The 25,063-nt window shown below is 42.9% G+C and overlaps 1 protein-coding gene across 1 annotated transcript; it reads right to left on the minus strand.

The window, feature by feature from the left end:
- Positions 1–7,479: 7,479 nt before the first annotated feature.
- Positions 7,480–24,328, minus strand: LOC120049870 (transmembrane protein 168-A-like). Its single transcript, XM_038996340.1, has 5 exons — positions 24,265–24,328; positions 22,568–23,870; positions 16,102–16,244; positions 10,068–10,342; positions 7,480–8,442 (listed from the first exon to the last, which is right to left on the minus strand). The coding sequence occupies exons 2-5, from the start codon at positions 23,729–23,731 to the stop codon at positions 7,895–7,897; spliced, it is 2,130 nt and encodes a 709-aa protein (XP_038852268.1). The 5' UTR covers positions 23,732–23,870; positions 24,265–24,328; the 3' UTR covers positions 7,480–7,894.
- Positions 24,329–25,063: the final 735 nt, after the last annotated feature.

A 25,063-nucleotide genomic window follows, 5' to 3' on the forward strand; every position in this document is an offset into this window, starting at 1 on the left:
TTATCAAAAGAGGAGCAAATGGTGCTGAATGGGCCAGGGGAGGGGGGGGTGCATGTTGCTCATGTCCATTCGGAAAGTATTCAGACCCCTTAACTTTTTCCACATTTTGTTATGTTACAACCTTATTCTAAAATGTATTAAATATATATTTTTTCCCCCTCATCGATCTACACATTACCCCATAATTACAAAGCATTCTTCTCTGCAGATCCCCTCAAGCTCTGTCACGTTGGATGGGGAGCGTCGCTGCACAGCTATTTTTTTTTCTTCATGTCTCACCACAGATGTTCAATCGGGTTCAAGTCCGGGCTCTGGATGGGCCCAAGGACATTCAGAGACTTGGCACGAAACCACTCCTGTGTTGTCTTGGCTGTGTGCTTAGGGTCGTTGTCCTGTTGGAAGGTGAACCTTCACCCCCAGTCTGAGGTCCTGGGCGCTCTGGAGCAGGTTTTCCTCAAAGATCTCTCTGTACTTTGCTCCGTTCATATTTCCCTCGATCCTGACTAGTCTCCCTGCTGCTGAAAAACATCCCCATAGAATGATGCTACCACCACCATGCTTCACCGTAGGGATGGTGCCAGGTTTCCTCCTGATGTCACGCTTGGCATTCAGACCAGAAAATCTTGTTTCTCATGGTCAGAGTCCTTTAGGTGCATCCAAGCAGGCTGTCATGTGGCTTCAGTCTGGCCTGATTAGTGGAGTGCTGCAGAGATGATTGTCCTTCTGGAAGGTTCTCCCATATCTCCACAGAGGAACTGGAGCTCTGTCAGAGTGACAGTCGGGTTGTTTGTCACCTCCCTAACCAAGGCCCTTTCCTCCCGATTGCTCAGTTTGGCCGGGTGGCCAACTCTAGGAAGAGTCTTGGTGGTTCCAAACTTCGAATGATGGAGGCCACTGTGTTATTGGGGATCTTCAATGCTGCAGACATTTTTTTTGGTACCTTTCCCCATATCTGTGACACGATACAATCCTGTTTCGGCGCTCTACGGCCAATTCCTTTGACCTCATGGCTTGGTTTTTGCTCTGACATGCACTGTCAACTGTGGGTCCTTTATAGACAGGTGTGTGCCTTTCCAAATCCTGTCCAATCAATTGAATTTACCACAGGTGGACTCCAAGTTGTAGAAACATTTCAAGGATGATCAATGGAAACAGGATGCACTTGAGCTCAATTTCGAGTCTCATAGCAGAGTGTCATACTTACGTAAAGAAGGTATTTCTGTTTTATTTTTATAAACTTGAAACATTCTAAAAACCTGTTTTGGTATTGTGTGTAAATTGACGAGAAATCAATAATACGGTTGAAGTCGGAAGTTTACATACACTTAGGTTGGAGTCATTAAAACTAGTTTTATAACCACTCCACAAATTTCTTGTTAAAAAAATATAATTTTGACAAGTCAGTTAGTACATCTACTTCGTGCATGACACAAGTAATTTTTCCAACAATTGTTTACAGACAGATTATTTCACTTATAATTCACTGTATCACAATTCCAGTGGGTTAGAAGTTTACATACACTAAGTTGACTGTGCCTTTAAGCAGCTTGGAAAATTCCAGAAAATGATGTCATGGCTTTAGAAGCTTCTGATAGGCTAAATGACATTTAAGTCAATTGGAGGTGTAGCTGTGGATGTATTTCAAGGCCTACCTTTAACCTCATTGCCTCTTTGCTTGACATCATGGGAAAATCAAAAGAAATCAGCCAAGACCTCAGAAAAATAATTGTAGACCTCCACAAGTCTGGTTCATCCTTGGGAGCAATTTCCAAATGCCTGAAGGCACCATGCTCATCTGTACAAACAATAGTATGCAAGTATAAACACCATGGGATCAAGCAGCCGTCATACCGCTCAGGAAGTTCTGTCTACTAGAGATGAATGTACTTTGGTGCGGAAAGTGTAAATCAATCCCAGAACAACAGCAAAGGACCTTGTGAAGATACTGGAGGAAACGGGTACAAAAGTATCTATATCCACAGTAAAACGAGTCATATATCGACATAACCTGAAAGGCCGCGCAGCAAGGAAGAAGCCACTGCCCAAAACCCGCCATAAAAAGCCAGACTACAGTTTGCAACTGCACATGGGGACAAAGGTCATACTTTTTGGAGAAATGTCCTCTGGTCTGATGAAACAAAAATATAACTGTTTGGCCATAATGCCCATCGTTATGTTTGGAGGAAAAAGGTGGAAGCTTGCAAGCCGAAGAACACCATCCCAACCGTGACGCATGGGGGTGGCAGCATCATGTTGTGGGGGCTCTTTGCTGCAGGAGGGACTGGTGCATTTCACAAAATAGATTGCATCATGAGGGAAGAAAATTATGTGGATATATTGAAGCAACATCTCAAGACATCAGTCAGGAAGTTAAAGCTTGGTTGCAAATGGGTCTTCCAAATGGACAATGACCCCAAGCATACTTCCAAAGTTGTGGCAAAATGGCTTAAGGTTAACAAAGTCAAGGTATTGGAGTGGCCATCACAAAGGCCTGACTTCCATCCTATAGAAAATTTGTGGGCAGAACTGAAAAATTGTGTGTGAACAAGGAGGCCTACAAACCTGACTCAGTTACACCAGCTCTGTCAGGAGGAATGGGCCAAAATTCACCCAACTTATTGTGGGAAGCATGTGGAAGGCTACCCGAAATGTTTGACCCAAGTTAAACAATTTAAAGGCAACGCTACCAAATACTAATTGAGTGTATGTAAACTTCTGACCCACTGGGAATGTGATGAAAGAAATAAAAGCTGAAATAAATAATTCTCTCTACTATTATTCTGACATTTCACATTCTTAAAATAAAGTGATGATCCTAGCTGACCTAAAACAGGGAATTTTTACTAGGATTAAATATCAGGAATTGTGAAAAACTGAGTTTAAATGTATTTGGCTAAGGTGTATGTAAACTTCCCGACTTCAACTGTACATTTTAGAATAAGGCTGTAATGTAACAAAATGTGAAAAAAGTCAAGGGGTCTGAATACTTTCTGAATGCACTATATATATACCTTGTCTGACAAAGAAGGAAGGTTGGGTTACTAGAAGGAAGGAACCTACAAATAAATTTAGGTAATTGGTTATATTCTGTTTATAAACCTAGCTAGGTCAGGTGTTTAGTTGTTTTGTTACATTACAGGATGAATAACAACATTGAAATGTGACACGTGGTCCTATGATAGGGAATCATCTCTGTTGAATCTCTGGGCTTCCTCACGTGATGTTCATGATGATAAGAAGAAGAAGGTCATGTACTAATGACAGAGGCTAATGCAGTATCCTGTAATACTTACAACTTACTAGAATGTATGGTATTGGTGAAGTATGAAAATGTATCACTACACACAGCGATGTAGAAATAGTTCCTGATTTGAATGTAGTTTTGACATATTTGGCCTTTGACGCTTGAATTCCCTTTCTGGTTTTCAGAAAAGTCTCACTCTTACTTCTCTCTTAAAATATATCTGGTTACGGCTATACTTTGATTTAGAGATTTAAATCAATGATTTCCTTCCTTCAATAGAATTGTGCTGTTGTTAATGAATGCTATTGGTATGAAGGAGACAGACAGATAGATGGAAAGACAGAGAAAGACCTTTTTATTTCAAAAGACCAAAAGGGTAGCTAGTTTGTTTCATTTCCTTACCGGATGAAGGAAGGACAAATGAACTGGATGGAAGGTTTTGTATTTGGCAGCCGCCTTTAAAATAAAATAATCACGTGGAGAGGAAAGCATTCAGTGGTTAAGTGGCCACTAAACGCATCCTCACCTCTTGTGATTGGAGATAATGCCTCTGACATTTCAATGTCACAGGAATGTCAACTGTCTTTTTTGGATGGGAAAGTTGGAGCGGTCCTGCATCGAATGAATCAATAATCTCATCCCATTACTCCAGCAGCCGGTCAGGCCCATTTACAGAGGAGAGAGAAATTCTGTATTTGTACATCTACAGTAGATTTCCCTCGCAACGAGCAGATGCTGAATGACTGTGAGCAGCACACTTAAAGGCCTGAAGGACACACAGGAGAACAGACCATACCTCTGAATAGGAAAGAGTGGAATGAGCTCATGGTCATACAGTACTGCATGATGGTTCATGTTGCAACATTGCAAAGGCTTGGAAACAATGAGTGAGACTAGGAATAATGAGGTGTGCTGGCCTTATTGTGTAGACATGGTTAAATGAAGACAGTGAATCCTTTCATATTGGTGTGTTGTTGTCTAGCAGTGAAATAAGATTTCTAGAAGAAGATTTTCTACCAATGGCCTCCTACTGTGGGCTGTGTCAATGTTTCGGTTCTTTCAAGCACACTTCTTTCAAGTGACTTAATTCATGGTTACAAAAGCATGATATACAGCTAAGTAATGCTCAAATACAGTCTGGATAACACTCACGCACATAATTTTTCCTGTATAAGGGAAACATTTTCTGACGGGCCCAAATTGTCCACTCAGTACAGATGAGGCACAGCTGCTGAATGAAGCATGCTGGGTAGTCCTACTGTCAGTGTGTGAGTGGCAGGCTCTGACTCAGCACATTGATGTGTGCTGCAGAGAGAGAGAAGAGAAAGAGAAAGAGAAAGAGAAACACCATTGTAAATACAACCCATATTTATGCTTATTTATTTTACCTTGTGTGCTTTAACCATTTGTACATTGTTACAACACTGTATATATATAATATGACATTTGTAATGTCTTTATTGTTTTGAAACTTCTGTATGTGTAATGTTTACTGTTAATTTGTATTGTTTGTTTCACTTTTGTGTATTGTCTACCTCACTTGCTTTGGCAATGTTAACACATGTTTCCCATGCCAATAAAGCCCCTTGAATTGAATTGAATTGAAGAGAGAGAGAGAGCGAGAGAGAGAGCGAGAGAGAGAGCGAGCGAGAGAGCGAGCGAGAGAGCGAGCGAGAGAGAGAGCGAGAGAGAGAGAGAGAGCGAGAGAGCGAGAGCGAGAGCGAGAGAGAGAGTCTCATTTATTACCGAATCCAGTTTAGGAGATTAATCCAGCCTTGAATCTAATATTCCAATAAATGATTCCTCCTGTATACGTGAATCACAGACCTTACCCAATAACAGCACTCTATTCCAGCCCTGGCCAATAGAAAGACAAGACAGAGACAGTGTGTGTGCGTGCGAGCATGTGTCTGTGTGAGGATGTAGGCCTGCATGAAAGCAGCAAAGCTGACACTGGAGTTTTCTCTATTCATCCCAAAACTTATCAACATTGTTTCATCCCTTCCTCTCTCTAGTCTAATAGTATCTTCCAGGCACCATGCCGCGGTTCACTGACCTGCTCTATGAAACCAATGAAATGCATCAAGTGTGACCATCGAAAGCAGCTCTACCTTGGAGACACTAAGGGAACGTTTTATGCTCTGAAGAATTGTACATTGAATTGTACACAGTATGCATCTTCTCTCACTCCCTCTTGGTTTCGTGCAGGTGACTGTGACCTCCTCCACAGACCAATTGGCAGAATGCCCAGACTATGATCTGGAAGTTAAGATAGTTTCTTGAGAAAATGAGTCCGCGAGATAACAGCCAGTCACCTGCAAGAACCAACCCTATGAACCATGCCTATGTGGTTTTTTTGGGGGGTAGCGGTATATAAGAGGGCTGAGGGGACCACCTTGGCGGAGCTAGTGGCAGACTTGTACTTTGCACGTGTGTTTGTTGTAACCTCTCCACTAAACAGATAATAAAGAGTGATTCATTTAACATTGACTTAAGGTGTCCCTGGTGTTGAATTTCCACCAAACATGTTGAGGAAAGGGGGGACTAAACTGAAGTGTGTCCAGCTAGACTCCCCAGTGAGAGAGATAACTGACAGTTCTTTACAGCAGCACAGGAAAATTATTCCTACAACATCTGTCCGGACTTCTACATTCCCAAACCCAATATTTGCTGCCAACAATAACGTTTACACAGCAAGGCTCTGTATTTGCTCAGTGTCTGTAAACCATGCCATTGTAATGTCTGGAATTGGAACGGATGGCTAGGGACACCTCTGGGTCATCTGCTCTCTCTTATGCCCCATTTCATGATTCATCTTTCCCACTCTGCTTTTTATTTTCCCTCTCTCGCTCTATGCATCCTCCTCTCTCTACACATCCTATCCTCTCAAACCACAACTAAGAGACAAGCAATTATGTAAGGGGCGATTGGGCCCGATTTAACCCATTGAACGTGCTTTCCAAACTAACCTGACAGACTCTTTTCATCTCTGAGGTAAACTTCCCATTTCAATGCCCAGGTAAATACCCGAATGTTGCTCAGCCGCACAGGCTTTTTACAAAAAGGCAATTACTTTCAATAGATATGTGATCAACTTTTTACATATTCACTTTATTATTCCAGCATAATCTGAGATAAGGCATCACATCGGTTCTTATCAGGACAACAAAGATCTAGCGAGACAAAAAGCTTGGCTTTCATTTATATGTAGAATAATACAATTTGACCTTTTTAGCATAAACGTCAGTGTATCATAAAGGCAGCATCGCAGCGAAAGAGCGAGAGAAATTAGAGAGAGCACCAAATGAAGCAGAATGGTGGCCATCGCAACCAATGAGGGCACAGTGATTCAATGGTGAGTCATTGTTTTAAAAGTGGATTTGACTCCAAAACAACCGCAAACTGGTGCCAGGCAGGGAGCTGTGTACTGTATATCCCTGCAGCTATATGGATCCTGTCAGGATGACCAATTGTCAACACTCCCTCCTCCTACTCACACTGATGCAGCACATTTATAAAATGTATCTTTAAAAAAACAAATCAATGAATTAACCACATTTGTTGTGATCCATCTAATGGAACAGAATCGGGTGCTAAAATAAGGTAATAAGGCTTTCATCTCATAATTTTAAATAGTCAGTCAACAGAAACCAACACCAAACGCAAGGCAAGACCCAACTCTTGAAAATTGTCCCAAAATCTTTGGCTAGACATTTTAATGGTAAAAATCTGTATACTATCAGTTTCAAAAGGGGAAATAAACATATGACAATTTACAAAAATCTTCCCAGAAAAAACACATGAAATAATGATATATTACATTTTCAAAATAAAGCACAATGTCCCAAGAAAGTTCAATTTACAAAGTAACACAAGGCACGTAGGGTGGATGTCAGTAAACCATAGATACACAGAATATTGTGGAGATTGTCTACTTGTACCATTAGATACAAGGCCCATACTAGTACGGTAGAAGTCTATGGCAATAAGACTGATTGCGGTGATTGTCTATAGCTTTACCATAGAAAGCAGGCCTATTGTGGTGACTCTTTACCACATATTCTATTGGTGATTGTCTCCACATAACTTACCATAGATACTGATGGTGGGCAACACATTTACATTTTAGCCATTTAGCAGACGCTCTTATCCAGAGCAACGTACAGGAGAAATTAGGGTTAAGTGCCTTGCTCAAGGGCACGTCGACAGATTGTTCACCTAGTCGGCTCTGGGATTTGAACCAACGACCTTTCGGTTACTGGCCCAACCCTCTTAACCGCTAGGCTACCTGCTGAAACTCCATTGTGATCTCCTTGCCTGGCTACCCATCCACATTGCTCCGTCAAACTGATGTTTTACCCCCCCCCCCCGACGATTTCTAGAATGCGAACACAATCTGACCAATCTGATCGGTCCCAGAAACCGATGGGTTGGGCCAGAGCCGGACTACCTGATGACGTTATCAACTTTGATTCTCTGATTGGTTAGATTTGTTATAGACGATCCAATCATTGACGAATTTGTTTTGAAGTCAAATTCTAGGATGACAGCTTCAGACAAAGTATGTAGCGATAGATAGAGCAGAGGAATTCAATTCAGGGTGAGTGGTCAGGCAAGTGATCTCCCAGGCAGACAGACAGCTCAGTCACTCTATGAGTGGACCAGTTTGATGCCCTGTCCCGTGTCTAGTATATTGGGAGGGAACCAGCCCAGTTTGAATCTTCTGAAGCACTTCAGACACACTCCACACAGCCAGAGGAGGTTGAGCCCACAGCACCAGTTGGATAGGTGCACCAGAGGATAGGTAGCCTGGGGGAAGTGGGTCTTCCAGTGCTCGGCCACGTCGCTCCCTGTGGGAAGATGGAGCGTGTAGTCGCTCCAGTGCTTCGACACGCCGTAGGCCGCTGCCACCGTCCTGTCCTTCTCCGACCACTGGGTGGTGCTGTCCGGGTTGCAGTTGAACTCCACCCACTCCGAGGTGAAGTCCCCGAGGCGGGGGGCGTCCCCGCCTTCGATGTCGCCGGCGGGGGCGAGCTCGGCCCCTTGCACGGCCAAGTAGACTCCCTCCGTCCTGCGGACCTCCTTTACCCAGGGCATGGAGTTCTCTGTGTCCAGGACCAGGATGAGACGGGAGGTGAAGCCGCTGTTCTTCTCCTTCCACCACTCCAGCAGCTGCTCCAGACGCAGAGAGTCTCCTCCTGGTAGAGAGAGAAATAAACATTGTAGTAAACACAACCTAGTCTTAGGCTGGGACAAACAAGGAACAACCATTTGCGAACAGCTGATATGTTCTATATCAGAACACGCACAATGTAAACAAAAGGAACATGTGAATAGTCAAGTTATTTGTCAAATCCTCTCTATCGTTATTCTGAGTACCATCTACAACTACACACCTGTATGGCCTATCCCTAGTCTAAGGCACTTAAGTTGAGTTATAGGGACTGCTCTCTGTTTGGGCACCCTTCCTCTGTGGCAGAAACGTGAGCGGCGTACGAGTGTGTATTTGTGCACATGAGTAGCCTGTGTGATTGAGTGTGAGTGCCAGAGACCCCCCCCCCCCCCCCCCTCTTCCCAGTCCGTTCTGTAAAACTCCAACGCCAGCCAGGGCCCAGGTTGTTTTCCACTCGGCCTCCACTGCTCAAACACTGTGACACGGGGTATGACACGCAGTATCCTTCATGAGGATTAATACGGCAGTGTGCTCCATGGCAGGAAGATTAAGAGGTGCCCGTAGATGGTGCCAAGATATTTCTTTACAGTTTGGGAGCTGCTCAGAAAGGGACTGGTTAGGAGGAGTGATACTGTGTGGTCGCGACACACTGATGCTTAAAGTACAATTTGGGTTTCAGGGGAGCAGTGGGGTGGTATACTGTGGCCACGTTGATGTTTTGGCACATATTACTAGACAACTTAGGTTGGATCTGTATCGTTAGGAGGACAATACATAAACGTTTTTTTTATTGAGCCTGCATGTTAGGAGTTTAGTAGCTAGTTTGATAACAAAGGTTTTAAAAGGTACTGTAATCATAGCTTAGAATGTACAGTATGATACAAATATATTCCTTCGTTAATCCATTAAATAATAATTGGTTAATGCGTTAATAATAGTACTAATTAACTACACTTATTACAGCTGACTTGCTCGATGAGCCACGACGACTGTCTGCATGTATTTGATTAAGGTAGGTGGTTCAGGTAGGTGGTGAGCAAGTAATGGAAATTAAAGACAAAAAGGTCAAAGTTGTCTGGGTTCATGTTGAAAGGGAAAAGTTACGAGTGGGAGTACATTAATGGTCAAGTCATGTTTAATTGACAGTGAGCTTGTCTTGCACCATGCAGTGATAAAGCGTGGGCGTGTGTTGGCAGCCACTGAAGACAAACTTCAGTTATCACACTGGGAAAATGTTGGACTCGTCATTTCAACTAAGAGTCGCCATGGATTAATGAAAAGTACGGGCACACACTGTATCTGGCAGACTACTAAATATGTTGTACTTGTTCGAACTACTGCTGTTGTTCCAGACATTTCTCAAAAACTAATGAAAAACTATAAAAATGTTTGTCAAAACAAAAATATAGTATTCTACACTCATCCTCATGTTTTATTCAAACATATAACCTTAATTTGATCCTGTATTTGTTTTTTTCCATGTTTGATCTAGTCTGGAAATAAATGTGTAAAATAAACACTGATAGACGATGAGCGATAGAGAGAGGCAAGAAGCTTGTCTGCTGGTTTCTGAGCGTTGATTAGAGGCAGCCAATCAGCCAACCAGCCAGCCAGCCAGCCAGCCAGCCAGCCAGCCATGGTGACCCTCACCTGCCAGTGCCCAGGCCCCGGTGCGCTGCGTATGCCCGCTGTAGAACACCACGTATGTATCATGGCGGGGCCCGTCGGCCGTGCGGAGCTCCAGGAAGGCCTTGAGTTTGGCCTGCAGGGCCTCCAAAGTCACCCCGCTGGTGGAGTAGTCACAGCCAAACGTCTCGATCATGTGGTGGGAGAAGAGGTGCTGCACGCTGTTCAACATGCCCGTGGAGCGCACGTTCAGCTCCTGCACCCGGTCCGGAGGTAGGAGGGTGGGCTGGCCGTCTGGGCTGTGGAGGGAAAGGAGAGAAGGATGAGAGGATGGGTGGAGGAAAGGAGGGAACGAGAATGAATATGAGGAGAGAATGGCAAGTGGAGATGGAGAGCGGAATTGGAAAGAGGAAGACGAGGAGAATGTAGAGTAAGAAAAGGAACACAGGTGAAGGCACTGGCAGTACAGTGATGGAATATGAGATAATATGAATGTGTGTGTGTGTGTGTGTGTGTGCGCATGTGCATGTGTGAGTAGGGCTACGATGAGTGAGAATAAAGATGGAGATGAGTCCTGACCCAACAACAAGATTCGGAGGTTAAGACAGAGCCACCTGTTTGATCCGGCACACCTCTTTCTCTCCATCCCACAGCACCAGGCATGAGGGCAGGAGTCAAGGCTGCCCCAGTCTCCGTCACCCAATATAGCCCCACTCACTCTGCATCTCTGTCCCTGTCATTACTCACGACTTTCTCCATTCAATCATAGAGACATCTACATAACTCAAAACTCAAAATGTCATCTTAAAGCAGAGTTATTATGCTCTTGAGAGAGAATTTGGGCTGGATAGATTGGAGAGTTCTGTTTAAATAATGAGTCGATTTTGACTGAGTAGTTGTATTGAGATGACTGGGGACAGTGGATAACGTGGCTGTTGGAGGCTGACGTGACAGATTTGTTTCACTAACCTGGCCTAGGTCTTATCTATACAAAGATGGAAACATATTAGTCTCTCGCTATCTCCTTCCCTCTGTCCTCCCTCTCTAAAAGCCTGGTCTCTCTCGCTCTCTCTCTCCCCTGCACCCTCTCTCACTTTGTCCCTGTCTGACTTTCTCTCCTTTGTTCGCTGTCCCTCGCCGTTCCCTTCTCCTCCTCCTCCCAAGGGGCCCTCACCATTGTAAAAACATGATCTGAGCCAATCAAACACTGCTTGGGAAGATGATACACTGCTATATTCTCAACATGCTCTCTGGTCTCCCGCTGGGGCCTACATCCACAGCCCTGGCATACAGAGCAGATGTACGGGCCTGCATCCGAATCCCCACCACAGAACTAGCTACTGCTAAGTGCTAACTGCCCTAACACAGAGGTCAATCAAATTAATCGCATTTATTTATCAAGCCCTTTTTACATCGTAGAGGCAGAGTCTGAAATGGCACCCTATTCCCTACATAGGGCTTTGGTCAAAAGTAGTGCACTATGGGTCCCAATCAAAGGGATAGGGTTCCATTTTGGACAGAGAGTCGCCCTGCCTGGTCATAAACACATTTTCCATCCACAGCCACTTAGTATGCCAGGGAGAGAGCAGCCTCAGGGGGAAAACATTAGGGTCATGTTTATTGGGATATTTTTTCCACTTGGTTTGTCCAGTGAGGGAATTGAAATTATGGTCTGTCCCTCTGGATGCTGTAAAGTTTTTTTTTCTTTTTTCTTTTTTTTTTTTCTCTTTTTAACTTCGGTGCAGGGAAGATTGATGATTGTGGAGAAGAATAAAGTGAATGTGTGTCTGTGTGTGTGAGGTCTGTGTACGTGTGTATACTGAATTGTGTGTGTGTGTGTACACGAGTGTCAGAGTTTCCATTAGGAAAATTTGGCGTCTGACTTTTGATCGGCAGTATTTTAATTTAACAGACATTTGAGAAATGTACCGGACCCATATGCATTTGGGCGCGTAACCTGATTAGGGCGTCCAACCACTGACAAAAATCACATTTAGATTATTTATCTTCACAGAACATGCAACTCCAGGACGCAACAGCGCGCGTCCTTCTTACCGAATTCCATGCGCACTTTTAAGATAAGAATAACAGTCACATTTACTTTTTATCAGCCAACAAGACGAGTAACAAGCAGCAAAATCACTAGCCTATGTCAATGTAATATCCCCCATAGTCGAAAAGTTTACCTACTCTTATGGTCAGCTTGTCGTTCAATGCGAGAAAGAAATAGCATATTCCAAACAGACTCTGGGACAGTTGTGAGATGATAGATCCCAAATTCATACAACTAGTAGGCCTCGGCTACATAATTTTTAAAACAAATTTAAAAGCAATGAGGCTGATGCAACAGATCAGAACGTTTAGCTTAAAATGTTGATAAACTATTATTTCTTCACAGTATAAGCTTAGCGTAGCACACAAGGCAGTAAGCTACGCAGATATGTTTGTTCCGTAATGCAATTAGCGGAAAAACACAGTTGTCAAACGCAAACTGCACATGCAAGCGGTTTCATGTGACAGAGATACAAATATCTGTTAGAAATATGGAAAGAGGGGAGATCTAAAGATGCAAGAACTAGCATGGGTTGCTAATATGACTAGAGCTGTGTTCGAATACCCATACTAACATTCTGTATTCTACATACTTCATGAGTATATACAACATACTATTAGTTCATTTTAGTATACTGTAAATGAACGGTATCGTTTCAGTTGAGCGTACTAGCGCTTTGCCTGTCTACCGGAAGTTGATGATGTTGCCATGCAACCTCTTGCTTGTTTGTTAGCATAACAAATTACTAGCTAGACATTTTACGATTTCGGGTGTGTTCGCAAATTCAATCTGGAGTGACAGAGTGTGCTCTGGGCGTTCGTAAATTCAGAGTGTTGTCAGATTGTCCGTTCATAAATTCAGAGTGTTGTCAGATTGTCCGTTCATAAATTCAGAGCGTTTCGCTCTCGGAGCGTTCAGAGCGCACACTGGACACTCTGGCCGGGGAGTAGTGTTGATCCGAGTATTCACTGGCAGTCAAGCACCCAAGCTAAGTAACTGATGTTGGCTAGCTACTTCCAGACACAAATGAGAGAACACCTCACTCTAACCATTTTACTTGCCCTAGCAGAGCTGGTTAGGCTGTTTTCATGTTATCCAGAGCACTGGTGATTGTAACAATTGTTATCCAGAGAGTTGGTGATTGTAACAATTGTTATCCAGAGCGTTGGTGACTGGAAACAATTTAATGACGCTTTTTATGGCCAACGTTTACTGCCACTGGCCATATTCAACGGGTGTTGAGTGTTCGTAAATTCATCAGTTATTCTGCGCTCTGGCACACTCAGACGAGAGTGTTCTGAAATCGGAGTAGATAGCCAGAATTAACAATGTCCATTGAAACACACAATGACTATACCACTTAGCTAAGAATGATGTGAATAGTTAGATAGCAAATAGTTAGTTAGATATCAGATAGTTAAAATACTGCCTGGCAAGTTTGATGTATTATTAGCCAACTAGCTAACATACCAGTACATAGTGCTGTAATGCTATGCTGTTTATAAGGAGAGCGTAGTTAACAAATTGTCAGCCAACGTAACTTACTTGAAAAGTCATGACTTTATTACATTGCTCAACATTTTCTTAACATTTTTCATAATTAGTTAAAGCAATGCATTTGTAACCGCTCTCGTCGGACTTTGGCTGCATTTTTCCTGACATTTTCTTCAAATCTGAAAACGTTGTGAAGCCACACCCATTTTCTGAAGAATTGCATTATGGTCCCTAAAAGCACGGAAATAGTTTACACTGCTTGTACACTTTGTATTTTGGCGATTTTAGTACGACATCCGAGAACTTTTGGCATACTAACTATATCCATACTATATACTCACATCAAAAATAGTATGGTTAGTATCGAACACAGCTTAGGATTGTGCCTTTGGTTACTGGACAATGAAAGAAAGTTGATTTGAAAACCAATAGAACATGAGAGAAATAGGCTACATGCCTCATAATATGAAGTAAAAGGTTTCAAACAGTTAAATATATGTTTTCAAAATGCATACTGCTCCAGCTCATTGCAAAGTGGTGTGTGACATGAAGCATGCCTATACCGTTGCCTATATGCACTTGAATGGCGAATGGGAAGCGTGCTTCAATTACAAGTTGAGAAATAAAAATAGCTCTTTTTAATCGTGGCCATCAAAACAGTTTAACACGCAATTGCATTTAGAATTGTTACGCAATGAGTGGGCTTATAAAAGCGAATTTCACTCCAGCAGCAACAAATGAGCTGTTTGAGAAGCTGTAGCAGCAGTTTTCACGCTGTGTGTAGAGGTTGACCGACTATGATTTTTCAACAATACCGATTATTGGAGGACCAAAAAAAGCCGATACCGATTAATCTGACGATTTTTAGATATTTGTAATAATGACAATTACAGCAATACTGAATGAACAATGAACACTTTAATTTTAACTTAATATAATACATAAATAAAATCTACTTAGTCTCAAATAAATAATGAAACATGCTCAATTTGGTTTAAATAATGCAAAAACACAGTGTTGGAGAAGAAAGTAAAATTGCAATATGTGCCATGTAAAAAAGCTAACGTTTAAGTTCCTTACTCAGAACATGAGAACACATGAAAGCTGGTGGGTCAATACTCCTAGTTCTTCAATATTCCCAGTTAAGAAGTTTTAGGTTGTAGTTATAGGAATTATGACGCGTCGACTATTTCTCTCTATACCATTTGTATTTCATATACCTTTGACTATTGGATGTTCTAATAGGCACTTTAGTATTGCCAGCCTAATCTCAGGAGTTGATAGGCTTGAAGTCATAAATAGCGCTGTGACTCAAGCATTGCTAAGAGCTGCTGGCAAACGCAGTAAAGTTTGAATGAATGCTTACGAGCCTGCTGACGCTTTACCACCGCTCAGTCAGAATGCTCTATCAAATATCAAATCATAGACTTAATTATAATAAGCACAGAAATACGAGCCTTTGGTCATTTAAATGGTCAAATCTGGAAACTACAATTTCGAAAACAAAACGTTTATTTACGGAACCGTTACGTATTTAACGGGTGGCAACCCTAAGTCTAAATATTGCTGTTACATTGCACAACCTTCAATGTTATGTCATAATTATGTAACATTTTGGCAAATTAGTTTGCAACGAGCCAGGCGGCCCAAACTGTTGCATATACCCTGACTCTGCGTGCAATGAAAGCAAGAGAAGTGACACAATTTCCCTAGTTAATATTGCCTGCTAACATGAATTTATTTTAACAAAATATGCAGGTATAAAAAAAATATACTTCTGTGTATTGATTTTAAGAAAGGCATTGATATTCATGGTTAGGTACATTCGTGCAACGATTGTGCTTTTTTCGCGAATGCGCTTTTGTTAAATCATCCCCCGTTTGGCGAAGTAGGCTGTGATTCGATGACAAAATTAACAGGCACAGCATTGATTATATGCAACGCAGGACAAGCTAGTTAATCTAGTAATATCATCAACCATGTGTAGTTAACTAGTGATTATATTAAGATTGATTGTTTTTTTTATAAGATAAGTTTAATACAAGCTAGCAACTTACCTTGGCTCATTGCTGCACTCGCGTAACAGGTGGTCAGCCTGCCACGCTGTTTCCTCGTGGAATGCAATGTAATTGGCCATAATCAGCATCCAAAAATGCAGATGACCAATTGTTATGAAAACTTGAAATCGACCCCAATTAGTCGGCCATGCCAATTAATCGTTCGACCTCTAGCTGTGTGACAAATTTTCCGCTCATATGCTCTGTATCTGTATGCTGTGCGCGTGTGATAAACATAACGACTAACGAAAATACACACGCGACAATTTAATTCCACAAAATTTTGCACATTAACTTATAGACCGATAAGCATGTATTTGCAAATGTATTTGTTTTTGCCAAAAGCTGGCTATTACCGGCTAACGGAGACCCTAGTGTGTGTGTGTGTGTGTGTGTGAGTTCAGTGTACATGTGTCTACGTAGTCTTTATATGTGTGTGTGTACGGTTAAATACCTGCTGTAGCTGGTAGGGACGACGAGAGCGTAGCCCACACATGTGCCCCCCAGGCAGCTGCCCAGCTCATGGAAGAGCCCATGGGCCAGAGACTCCAGAGGGAGGACCACCAGGAACACACTCATGAACACACCATTTGAGGGCTGCAACACAAGAGAGCATTTCATTTGTGTTTTGAAACAAGAGAATTTAGCTATTTAGATACAGACATAAAAAAATTCCATCACAAGGCTTCAGCTCAAAACACCCTTCAAAGACACTCAAGTGAAGCTGTGGGAATGAGTGAGAATGAAGCCTTTTCAAAGATAGATTGTGGCCTTGGAATTCACTTAGACTATAGGCCTACCCAATGGACTCTGTTATACAAATTCACCAAGCTGTTAATTCAGTAAATAAACACAAATTACACAGAAACAATAGGCATCTAAATTATTTTATGATGTTGCCATGACGATTTCCACGTAGCCTTGTGTTTCTTCAATTAGACTTGTGCTACATTCACATTTGCAATTAAAATCCTTATTAACTCTTTCCTCAATCTGACTTGTCCAATTAGCGAGGCACCAGCAAGGTTACCACATCACTTCAGAGCTCCCTGCTTCATTATTAGCTAGGATGGAGGCAGCAGACCTCTTGTTAAATTCAGCTCCGACTGCCCAAGGCCTCACAGCTGGTCCATCATCATCTCCTCAGTCCTCATTTGACATAGCAACACTGAAGCTCTTATGCCATCCCAGCCTTCAAGCCCTTTTATTGTAGAGCAAGGCTATAGGCCTAGATTAAAGAAAAATTATTCAAGGCTATAGCTAGGCCTACATGTTTGGTAACACGGACACTGAATTGTATATTTTACTATGTTGAGTGTGTGGGTGGGTAAGTATTATTGCTTAAAGACATGCTCCAGTACTTTGGTGACTAAGAAATATAAATATTTAACCTCCCACTTTGTGGATGTGTCAATGTGTAGTTCATACATGCATCATCTATAGGCAGAATTACTGTCACCTTAATTAGCCACAAAATCCCTAGTTTGAAAGTGACTGCTTTCTTGAAGCTGCGCCATTTTCCCTACATTTCCCCCCACATGGGCCAGACTCCTAGCAATTAGAGTTCTAGCCAATACGCTTCAGCCCCTCGCATTTGTGTGACAGCTAGCAAGACACCTGCCCACCGTTATCCAAAGAGGTTGCAGTGCTGCCCCAACGACTCAGTGGACACAGCAGAGAGAGAGCGAGAGGGAGAGAGTAATTACGTGGTACACATAGCTGCACATATGTGACGTAGTACGCTATTTTTGGAGACCACTTTTGGCTCGTGAGTAATATTTTCAGAACAACTGGCTAAAAAGTATACAAAAGGTACAGGAGAATCTCTTTAAGGGTAGTTCCATTTCAGCAAGCCATGACACCCACCATCTCCGATTGTTGTTGAAATAGTTTGTCGCATTCCTGCAAACATTATTTTGTTGAAAATACTATTTGAACTCTGAGCAATTAAGCTAATTGTCCATTTCAATCATAGGATTCATATAATATTATTTAAATATGATACCCAACATCTGATTTGGACCAAACTAATTAAAATTACTAAGATGTGAGGAATCCAAATAAATCGCCAAAAGCCACCCATGTACCCCACCCAAACCAAGCCCACTCCAACTGCCAGTGTACAGTATCAGTTCTCTGTTTGACAAGTATTATGAAGCTTTTTCTCCCCATAAATTAGTGTGAGAGTACCAGGTTTTGTCCACTAGATGCTGCTGTTCCTGCTCGTATTGCCACAGCCTTTTATACATTTTGCAGGTCTCTTGCGCTTATTAAAGGTCGTTTTTATTCCAATATCAAATCATTTCTGAGTAACAATTAAGTACCTTGATTGTGGTTGTTTTAAATTAAAATGGTCAAAAATAACAAACAAAAAAAGCTTCTTAGCAAAGACCAATTTCTCAAGCAAGAATTTTGCTAGGATTGTCTGGGAGTGGTCTGAGTAGGTAGGGGAAAATTTAAACTAGCTGAGAAATTTGGAACGGTTTCTTACTGGTCTATTTACTGATTTACCGTCTGGTGATGTCAACAGTCAGGCCAAATCTCCATCCCACCAAAACAGGCAGAAATTTCAGGCGGCCTTTTCAAATCAAACTTTATTTTATTTGTCACGTGCCGAATACAACAGGTGTAGTCCTTAACGTGAAATACTTACTTACAAGTCCTTAACCAACAGTGCAGTTCAAGAAAGAGTTAAAAAAATATTTACCAAATAAACTAAAGTAAAAAATGATTAAAAAGTAACAATAACGGGGCTATATAAGGGGGGTACCGGTACCGAGTTAATGTGCAGGGGCACAGGTTAGTTGAGGTAATATGTACATGTAGGTAGGGGTGGAATGACTATGCATAGATAATAAACAGCGAGTAGCAGCTTGCCGTGCGGTAGCAGAGAGAACAGTCTAAGACAATTTTTGGGGCTTTCTTCTGACACCGCCTAGTATATAGGTCCTGGAAGGCAGGAAGCTTGGCCCCAGTGATGTACTGGGCCGTACGCACTACCCTCTGTAGCGCCTTACGGTCAGATGCCGAGCAGTTGCCATGCCAGGCGGTGATGCAACCGGTCAGGATGCTCTTGATGGTGCAGCTGTAGAACTTTTTGAGGATCTGGGGGCTCATGTGAAATCCTTTAAGTCTTCTGAGGGGGAAAAGGTGTTGTCGTGCCCTGTTCACGACTGTCTTGGTGTGTTTGGACCATGATAGTTCGTTGGTGATGTGAATACCATGGAACTTGAAACTCTCGACCCGCTCCACTACAGCCCCCTCTATGTTAATGGGGGCCCGTTCAGCCCACCTTTTCCTGTAGTCCACGATCAGCTCCTTTGTCTTGATCACATTGAGGGAGAGGTTGTTGTCCTGGCACCACGCTGCCAGGTCTCTGACCTCCTCCCTATAGGCTGTCTCATCGTTGTTGGTGATCAGGCCTACCACTGTTGTGTCATCAGCAAACTTAATGATGGTGTTGGGAGTCGTGTTTGGCTACGCAGTCGTGGGTGAACAGGGAGTACAGGAGGGGACTAAGCACACACCCCTGAGGGACCCCAGTGTTGAGGATCAGCGTGGCAGACCTGTTGTTGCCCACCCTTACCACCTGGGGGTGGCCCGTCAGGAAGTCCAGGATCCAGTTGCAGAGGGAGGTGTTTAGTCCCAGGGTCCTTAGCTTAGTGATGAGCTTTGTGGGCACTATGGTGTTGAACACTGAGCTGTAGTCAATGACCAGCATTCCCACATAGGCGTTCCCTTTGTCCAAATGGGAAAGGGCAGTGTGGAGTGCGATAGAAATTGCGTCATCTGTGGATCTGTTGGGGCGGTATGCAAATTGGAGTGGGTCTAGGGTATCCGGGATGATGATGTTGATGTGAGCCATGACCAGCCTTACAAAGCACTTCTTGGCTACCGACACGAGTGCTATGGGGCGGTAATCACTTCGGCAGGTTACCTTTGCTTTCTTGGGCACAGGGACTATGGTGGTCTGCTTTCAACATGTAGGTTACAGACTCGGTCAGGGAGAGGTTGAAAATGTCAGTGAAGACACTTGCCAGTTAGTTTGCGCATGCTTTCAATTACACGTCATGGTAATCCTTCTGGTCCAGCGGCTTTGTGAATGTTGACCTGTTTAAAGGTCTTGCTCACATCACAGTCATCTGGAACCGCTGGTGCTCTCATGCATGCTTCAGTGTTGCTTGCCTCGAAGCAGGCATAAAAGGCATTTAGCTCGTCTGATAGGCTCGCGTCACTAGGCAGCTTGTGTCTGGGTTTCCCTTTGTAGTCTGTAATAGTTTTCAAGCCATGCCACATTCGACAAGCATCAGAGCCGGTGTAGTAGGATTCAATCTTAATCCTGAAGTGAAGCTTTGTCTCTGATGGTTCGTCTGAGGGCACTAAAAGGGCATTATCATTTTCACAATTTCGCAGTATTATTCCAACCTCATATTGTGGAAATATATAAAACACAGGAAATCACATTTTTGACTGCTCAGGGCCTTTAAATGGACCCATTGCAACTTTAGGTAGAAAACCAACAGCTTTTGCTCATGATTAAAATAAATGGTGGGTCATAGCTTAAAGGGATACAGCGAGATTCTGACAATTTGTTTTCTACCTACCCAGACAAACTCGTGGATAGCATGTTACTGTCTCTGCAGCGTGCAGTATGAAGGAAATTACATTATTTTATTTGCGAGCCAATGATGACGCTACTCGCCTAACATTAACGCAATAACTGGAAGTCTACAGGTACAGTAGTATAAGCTGGCTGGAGATCTTATATGATGTGGCAAATAGTTGCCTCAGTGTAGCCTGTTATGCTAAGAGCAGATTACCAAGTAAAGCTAAATAATGTATGGCTCTTTATGTAAGGAGATAGGCTTATTAAAGTGCTAATTAATTTGGTCACGGTTGAGAGCAGAAGCAGCTCTCCTCTCCGGCTTGGGACTGTCTTGTGAATGCATGCCAGGCCTCTAGCAAGTGTCAGTCTCTGGGGCTTATGACGTGACGCTTGATGTTTCAATGTTGATAATGCCACTCGCCTTGCTTTGTTACTAGGCGATGCAGCTATCATGGTCAGGTCTGTCTCGAATAAGATAATTAAAATCTTCTCAAATGATTCAAATCTTCTCAATGAGGAAAAACCCAAATAAATGAAAAGCTCAGATCAATCACTCAATCGATCAATCAGCTGATCAATAAACCAACTGATTTATCAATCCATCTTTTCATTCATTAGTTTAACATATACAGTGGCTTGCGAAAGTATTCACCCCCTGTCACATTTTTCAATTTTTTTGGCCTTACAACCTGGAATTAAAATAGATTTTTTTGGGGGGGGTTGTATCATTTGATTTACACAACATGCCTACCACTTTGAAGTTGCAAAACGTTTTTTATTGTGAAACAAACAAGAAATAAGACAAAAAAACTGAAAACTTGCATAACTATTCACCCCCCAAAGCCAATACTTTGTAGAACCACCCTTTGCAGCAAATTACAGCTGCAAGTCTCTTGTGGTATGTCTCTATAAGCTTGGCACATCTAGCCACTGGGATTTTTGCCCATTCTTCAAGGCAAAACTGCTCCAGCTCCTTCAAGATGGATGGGTTCCGCTGGTGTACAGCAATCCTTAAGTCATACCACATATTCTCAATTGGATTGAGGTCTGGGCTTTGACTAGGCCATTCAAAGACATTTAAATGTTTCCCCTTAAACCACTTGAGTGTTGCTTTAGCAGTATGCTTAGGGTCATTATCCTGCTGGAAGGTGAACCTCCATCCCAGTCTCAAATCTCTGGAAGACTGAATCAGGTTTTCCTCAAGAATTTCCCTGGATTTAGCGCCATCCATCATTCCTTCAATTCTGACCAGTTTCCAAAACCCTGCAGATGAAAAACATCCCCACAGCATGATGCTGCCACCACCATGCTTCACTGTGGGGATGGTATTCTCGGGGTGATGAGGTGTTGGGTTTGCGCCAGACATAGCGTTTTCCTTGATGGCCAAAAAGCTACATTTTTACTCTGACCAGAGTACCTTCTTCCATATGTTTGGGGAGTCTTCCACATGCCTTTTGGTGAACACCAAATGTGTTTGCTTATTTTTTTCTTCCAGTAATGGCTTTTTTCTGGCCACTCTTCTGTAAAACCCAGCTCTGTGAAGTGTACAGCTTAGTGGTCCTATGGACAGATACTCAAATCTCCACTGTTGAGCTTTGCAGCTCCTTCAGGGTTATCTTTGGTCTCTTTGTTGCCTCTCTGATTAATGCCCTCCTTGCCTGGTCAGTGAGTGTTGGTGGGCGGCCCTCTCTTGACAGGTTTGTTGTGGTGCCATATTCTTTCAATTTTTTTATAATGGATTTAATGGTGCTCCGTGGGATGTTCAAAGTTTCAGATTTTTTTTTTATAACCCAACCCTGATCTGTACTTCTCCACAACTTTGTCCCTGACCTGTTTGGAGAGCTCCTTGGCCTTCATGGTGCCGCTTGCTTGGTGGTGCCCCTTGCTTAGTGGTGTAGTGGTGTTGCAGACTCTGGGGCCTTTCAGAACAGGTGTATATATACTGAGATCATGTGACACATGTGACACGTGATTGCACACAGGTGGACTTTAACTAATTATGTGACTTCTGAAGGTAATTGGTTGCACCAGATCTTATTTAGGGGCTTCATAGCAAAGGGGGTGAATTCATATACAAATATCACTTTTCTGTTTTTTATTTTGAATATTTTTTTTAAACAAGTTGTTTTTTTCATTTCACTTCACCAATTTGGACTATTTTGTGTATTTCCATGACAGGAAATACAAATAAAAATCAATTTAAATTACAGATTGTAATGAAACAAAATATGAAAAACACCAAGGGGGATGAATACTTTTGCAAGGCACTGTATTACCCTGCCAGTTCACCATTTACCACTATGTAGCATCTTACCTGCCAGGACACAGCTGCCAGTATGGCTGTGGACACCAGGCTGAAGAAGACCAGGCGTTCAGAGATCAGGCAGAAGTGTCTCATCCCCCGCGAGGCCATGACCCGGTCCAGGCTGCGTGTGTCTGACTGCTGGATCGAGCACGTTTTCTGACATTCACTCAGCTTGGTGTGGAAGCCCCATAGTGTGATCAGCAGCACCACATGGCAGACTGTCCAAAACAGGCCAAACACACAGAATCCAGGGATCACCAGGTACCACAGTTCTAGATGGCTCATCTTTAGAGCGGCTAGGATGAAGAAGGCTATCTCCACCAGCCCCAGAGGGAGCAGGGAGAGTCGACGCCAGACACGTCCCCAGGAAAGCAGGGGCAGCCAGCGCTCGGTGGCCCCCAGGCTGCTGAAATAGACGTCCAAGAGGGGGTCACATATCAGACGGCCCAGGTAGCAGCCCAGGGCGAAGGGATTGGTGGTTATCCCCACGGCCTTGAAGAACAGCAGGGAGGTGACCAGGGCGAAGCAGGCCAAGTTGGGCAGGGCTAGGAGGGACTTAACACGTAGGCTCACGATCAGAGCCCCCAGCGCCACCACTAGGGCAATGAGGGCAATAGATTTGTGCATCAGCATGGTGGTGCTGGCAATTCCAAAGCCCAGGAGTTCTAGGAGCTCCTCGGACAAGAGCAGGGTGGGTTTATAGTGAATGCAGCCCATTATCCTATCTGTTAAGGCCCACACCGTCCTCAAAGCCACACTAGCCAGCAGTAGGTAGTTAGTAGCCTGCTCCTTCACATTCTTCTCCAGAGAGGGACTATTGAGGAAGCACAGGAGGCCCAGAAGGAAGCCAAACCACAGGTGGAAGAGGCTTAGACTGGCTGACTCCATGGAGAAGTAGTAGTAAAGGATGCTGGCGATGCCCAGGACGAAGAGACCCAGGATGAAGATAACAAGGATCATGGGCTCGTCTGTCTGCTCCCAGCGCACGTACAGGCCCAGGCATACCGCCACCATCAGGTTGAAACTGGACAGGTAACCAAGGCAACGCACTGACGACCACATGTCCACCTCCCTGCTGGGCTCATGCCCAGGCCCGCTCTCCTCCTCCGGCTCCAGGCGTGACATGGCTGTGTAGAGACAGTGGCTGAGGCAGTAACAGATCCTCCTGAACATTCAACTGGGGGGACTCATGATTCAATGATCAGATATAACACTGACAGTAGCAAGCTTGTGTAGGTTTTGTAGCGGACTGGGACACTTGAATTTAGGCAACATTATGGATGAGATCCAGATGAAATAGGCTATTCAGCCACTGTGAAAGGAGAACATATTTTGGGAATGTGAAAAATGTGTACATGAATTATCATAAACACAACAATCATCCTAATTTAGCTGTCATATGTTGGCTGGGTGACAAGCAAGTAAACAAACACCGTTATAATTATCATAGCAATAAACATGTACACTGTTGCTGTTGACAGAAGATTAGAGACAGTTAGCTAGCTTGCTTGCTAGGTGCTGCTGTCAATAGCACAGGAATGCCACATAGCACAACAATGGCTACCTAGTTACGCGGCGTAAGGTTGAATAAGTGATGACATCTCCCACAATTCCAGAGACATCACAGTAAAACTACTTCAAATCATTAAAGCTATTCACAAATAACTAGCGATGACAAAACGAAAGATTAATATTGAGTTGCTTACTCTTGTTTGTTTAAAACTTTTTTCGTTTCCAGTTCGTGATGTTTCCGGGCTCCAAACTACGGCAAGGATGATGAGTCAAACATAACTGGGATTTTGCGTTTGCAGAGAAAACGAATGTGGTTTGACGTCAGGTTGTCACTCTCAATAAATTATTATTCCATTAGAGGTGACATCAATGAAAGATAATTATTTACGTTAACAGTCAGTGGCGGTTCTAGCTTGTATGGCTCCCTGGGTGAACCCCCGCTTCAGCGCCCCCCCCCCCCAAAAAAGAAGCACCATTCTGCACTAACTGTCATTTTTATTCAGACATTTGGAACAACAATAAATAATCATAACATTTAAAAATATATAAATATAAAAATATATAAAAAAATAAGACTCGTAAATATCAAAAATAAGTAACAAAGACAAATAGAAACAAATTGTAGTATATAAATACAAATACAAAATGGAATCGAATTATTACACTATTGCTAACAAAAAACACAAATAAAACTAAATTGCACGAATCCTATATCACACAAATGCACAAATAGAATAACACACTTATAAAGAAGAGAACCTGATTATTACACTATTGCACTTCAAACAAGAAACACACAAACTAAATTGCACAACTGCCACCTAAACCCTGACCTTTCTTGCCTTCCTTAATGGAAAGTCATCAATTACATCATCATAAGAAATTTGCCCAGCAATTGCATGGTTAATACTGATGACAGGAACGCCACTAAGGCGTTCCTGTGACATGGTGGACCTCAGGTAGGATTTGATGAGCTTCAACTTTGAAAAGCTC

Source organism: Salvelinus namaycush, chromosome 6 (assembly GCF_016432855.1).
Source record: "Salvelinus namaycush isolate Seneca chromosome 6, SaNama_1.0, whole genome shotgun sequence".
In the NCBI taxonomy this organism is placed as follows: Eukaryota; Metazoa; Chordata; class Actinopteri; order Salmoniformes; family Salmonidae; genus Salvelinus; species Salvelinus namaycush.

What these genes read in the sequence shown, in the direction of transcription:
- LOC120049870 (XM_038996340.1), bottom strand. Translation starts at nt 23,731, where the DNA reads ATGTTCAGGAGGATCTGTTACTGCCTCAGCCACTGTCTCTACACAGCC. An exon ending in TGGCAGCTGTGTCCTGGCAG is followed by an intron (nt 16,245 to 22,567) that starts GTAAGATGCTAC and finishes CTTGTGTTGCAG; the next exon opens with CCCTCAAATGGTGTGTTCAT. An exon ending in CGGGGCCTGGGCACTGGCAG is followed by an intron (nt 8,443 to 10,067) that starts GTGAGGGTCACC and finishes TCTCTCTACCAG; the next exon opens with GAGGAGACTCTCTGCGTCTG.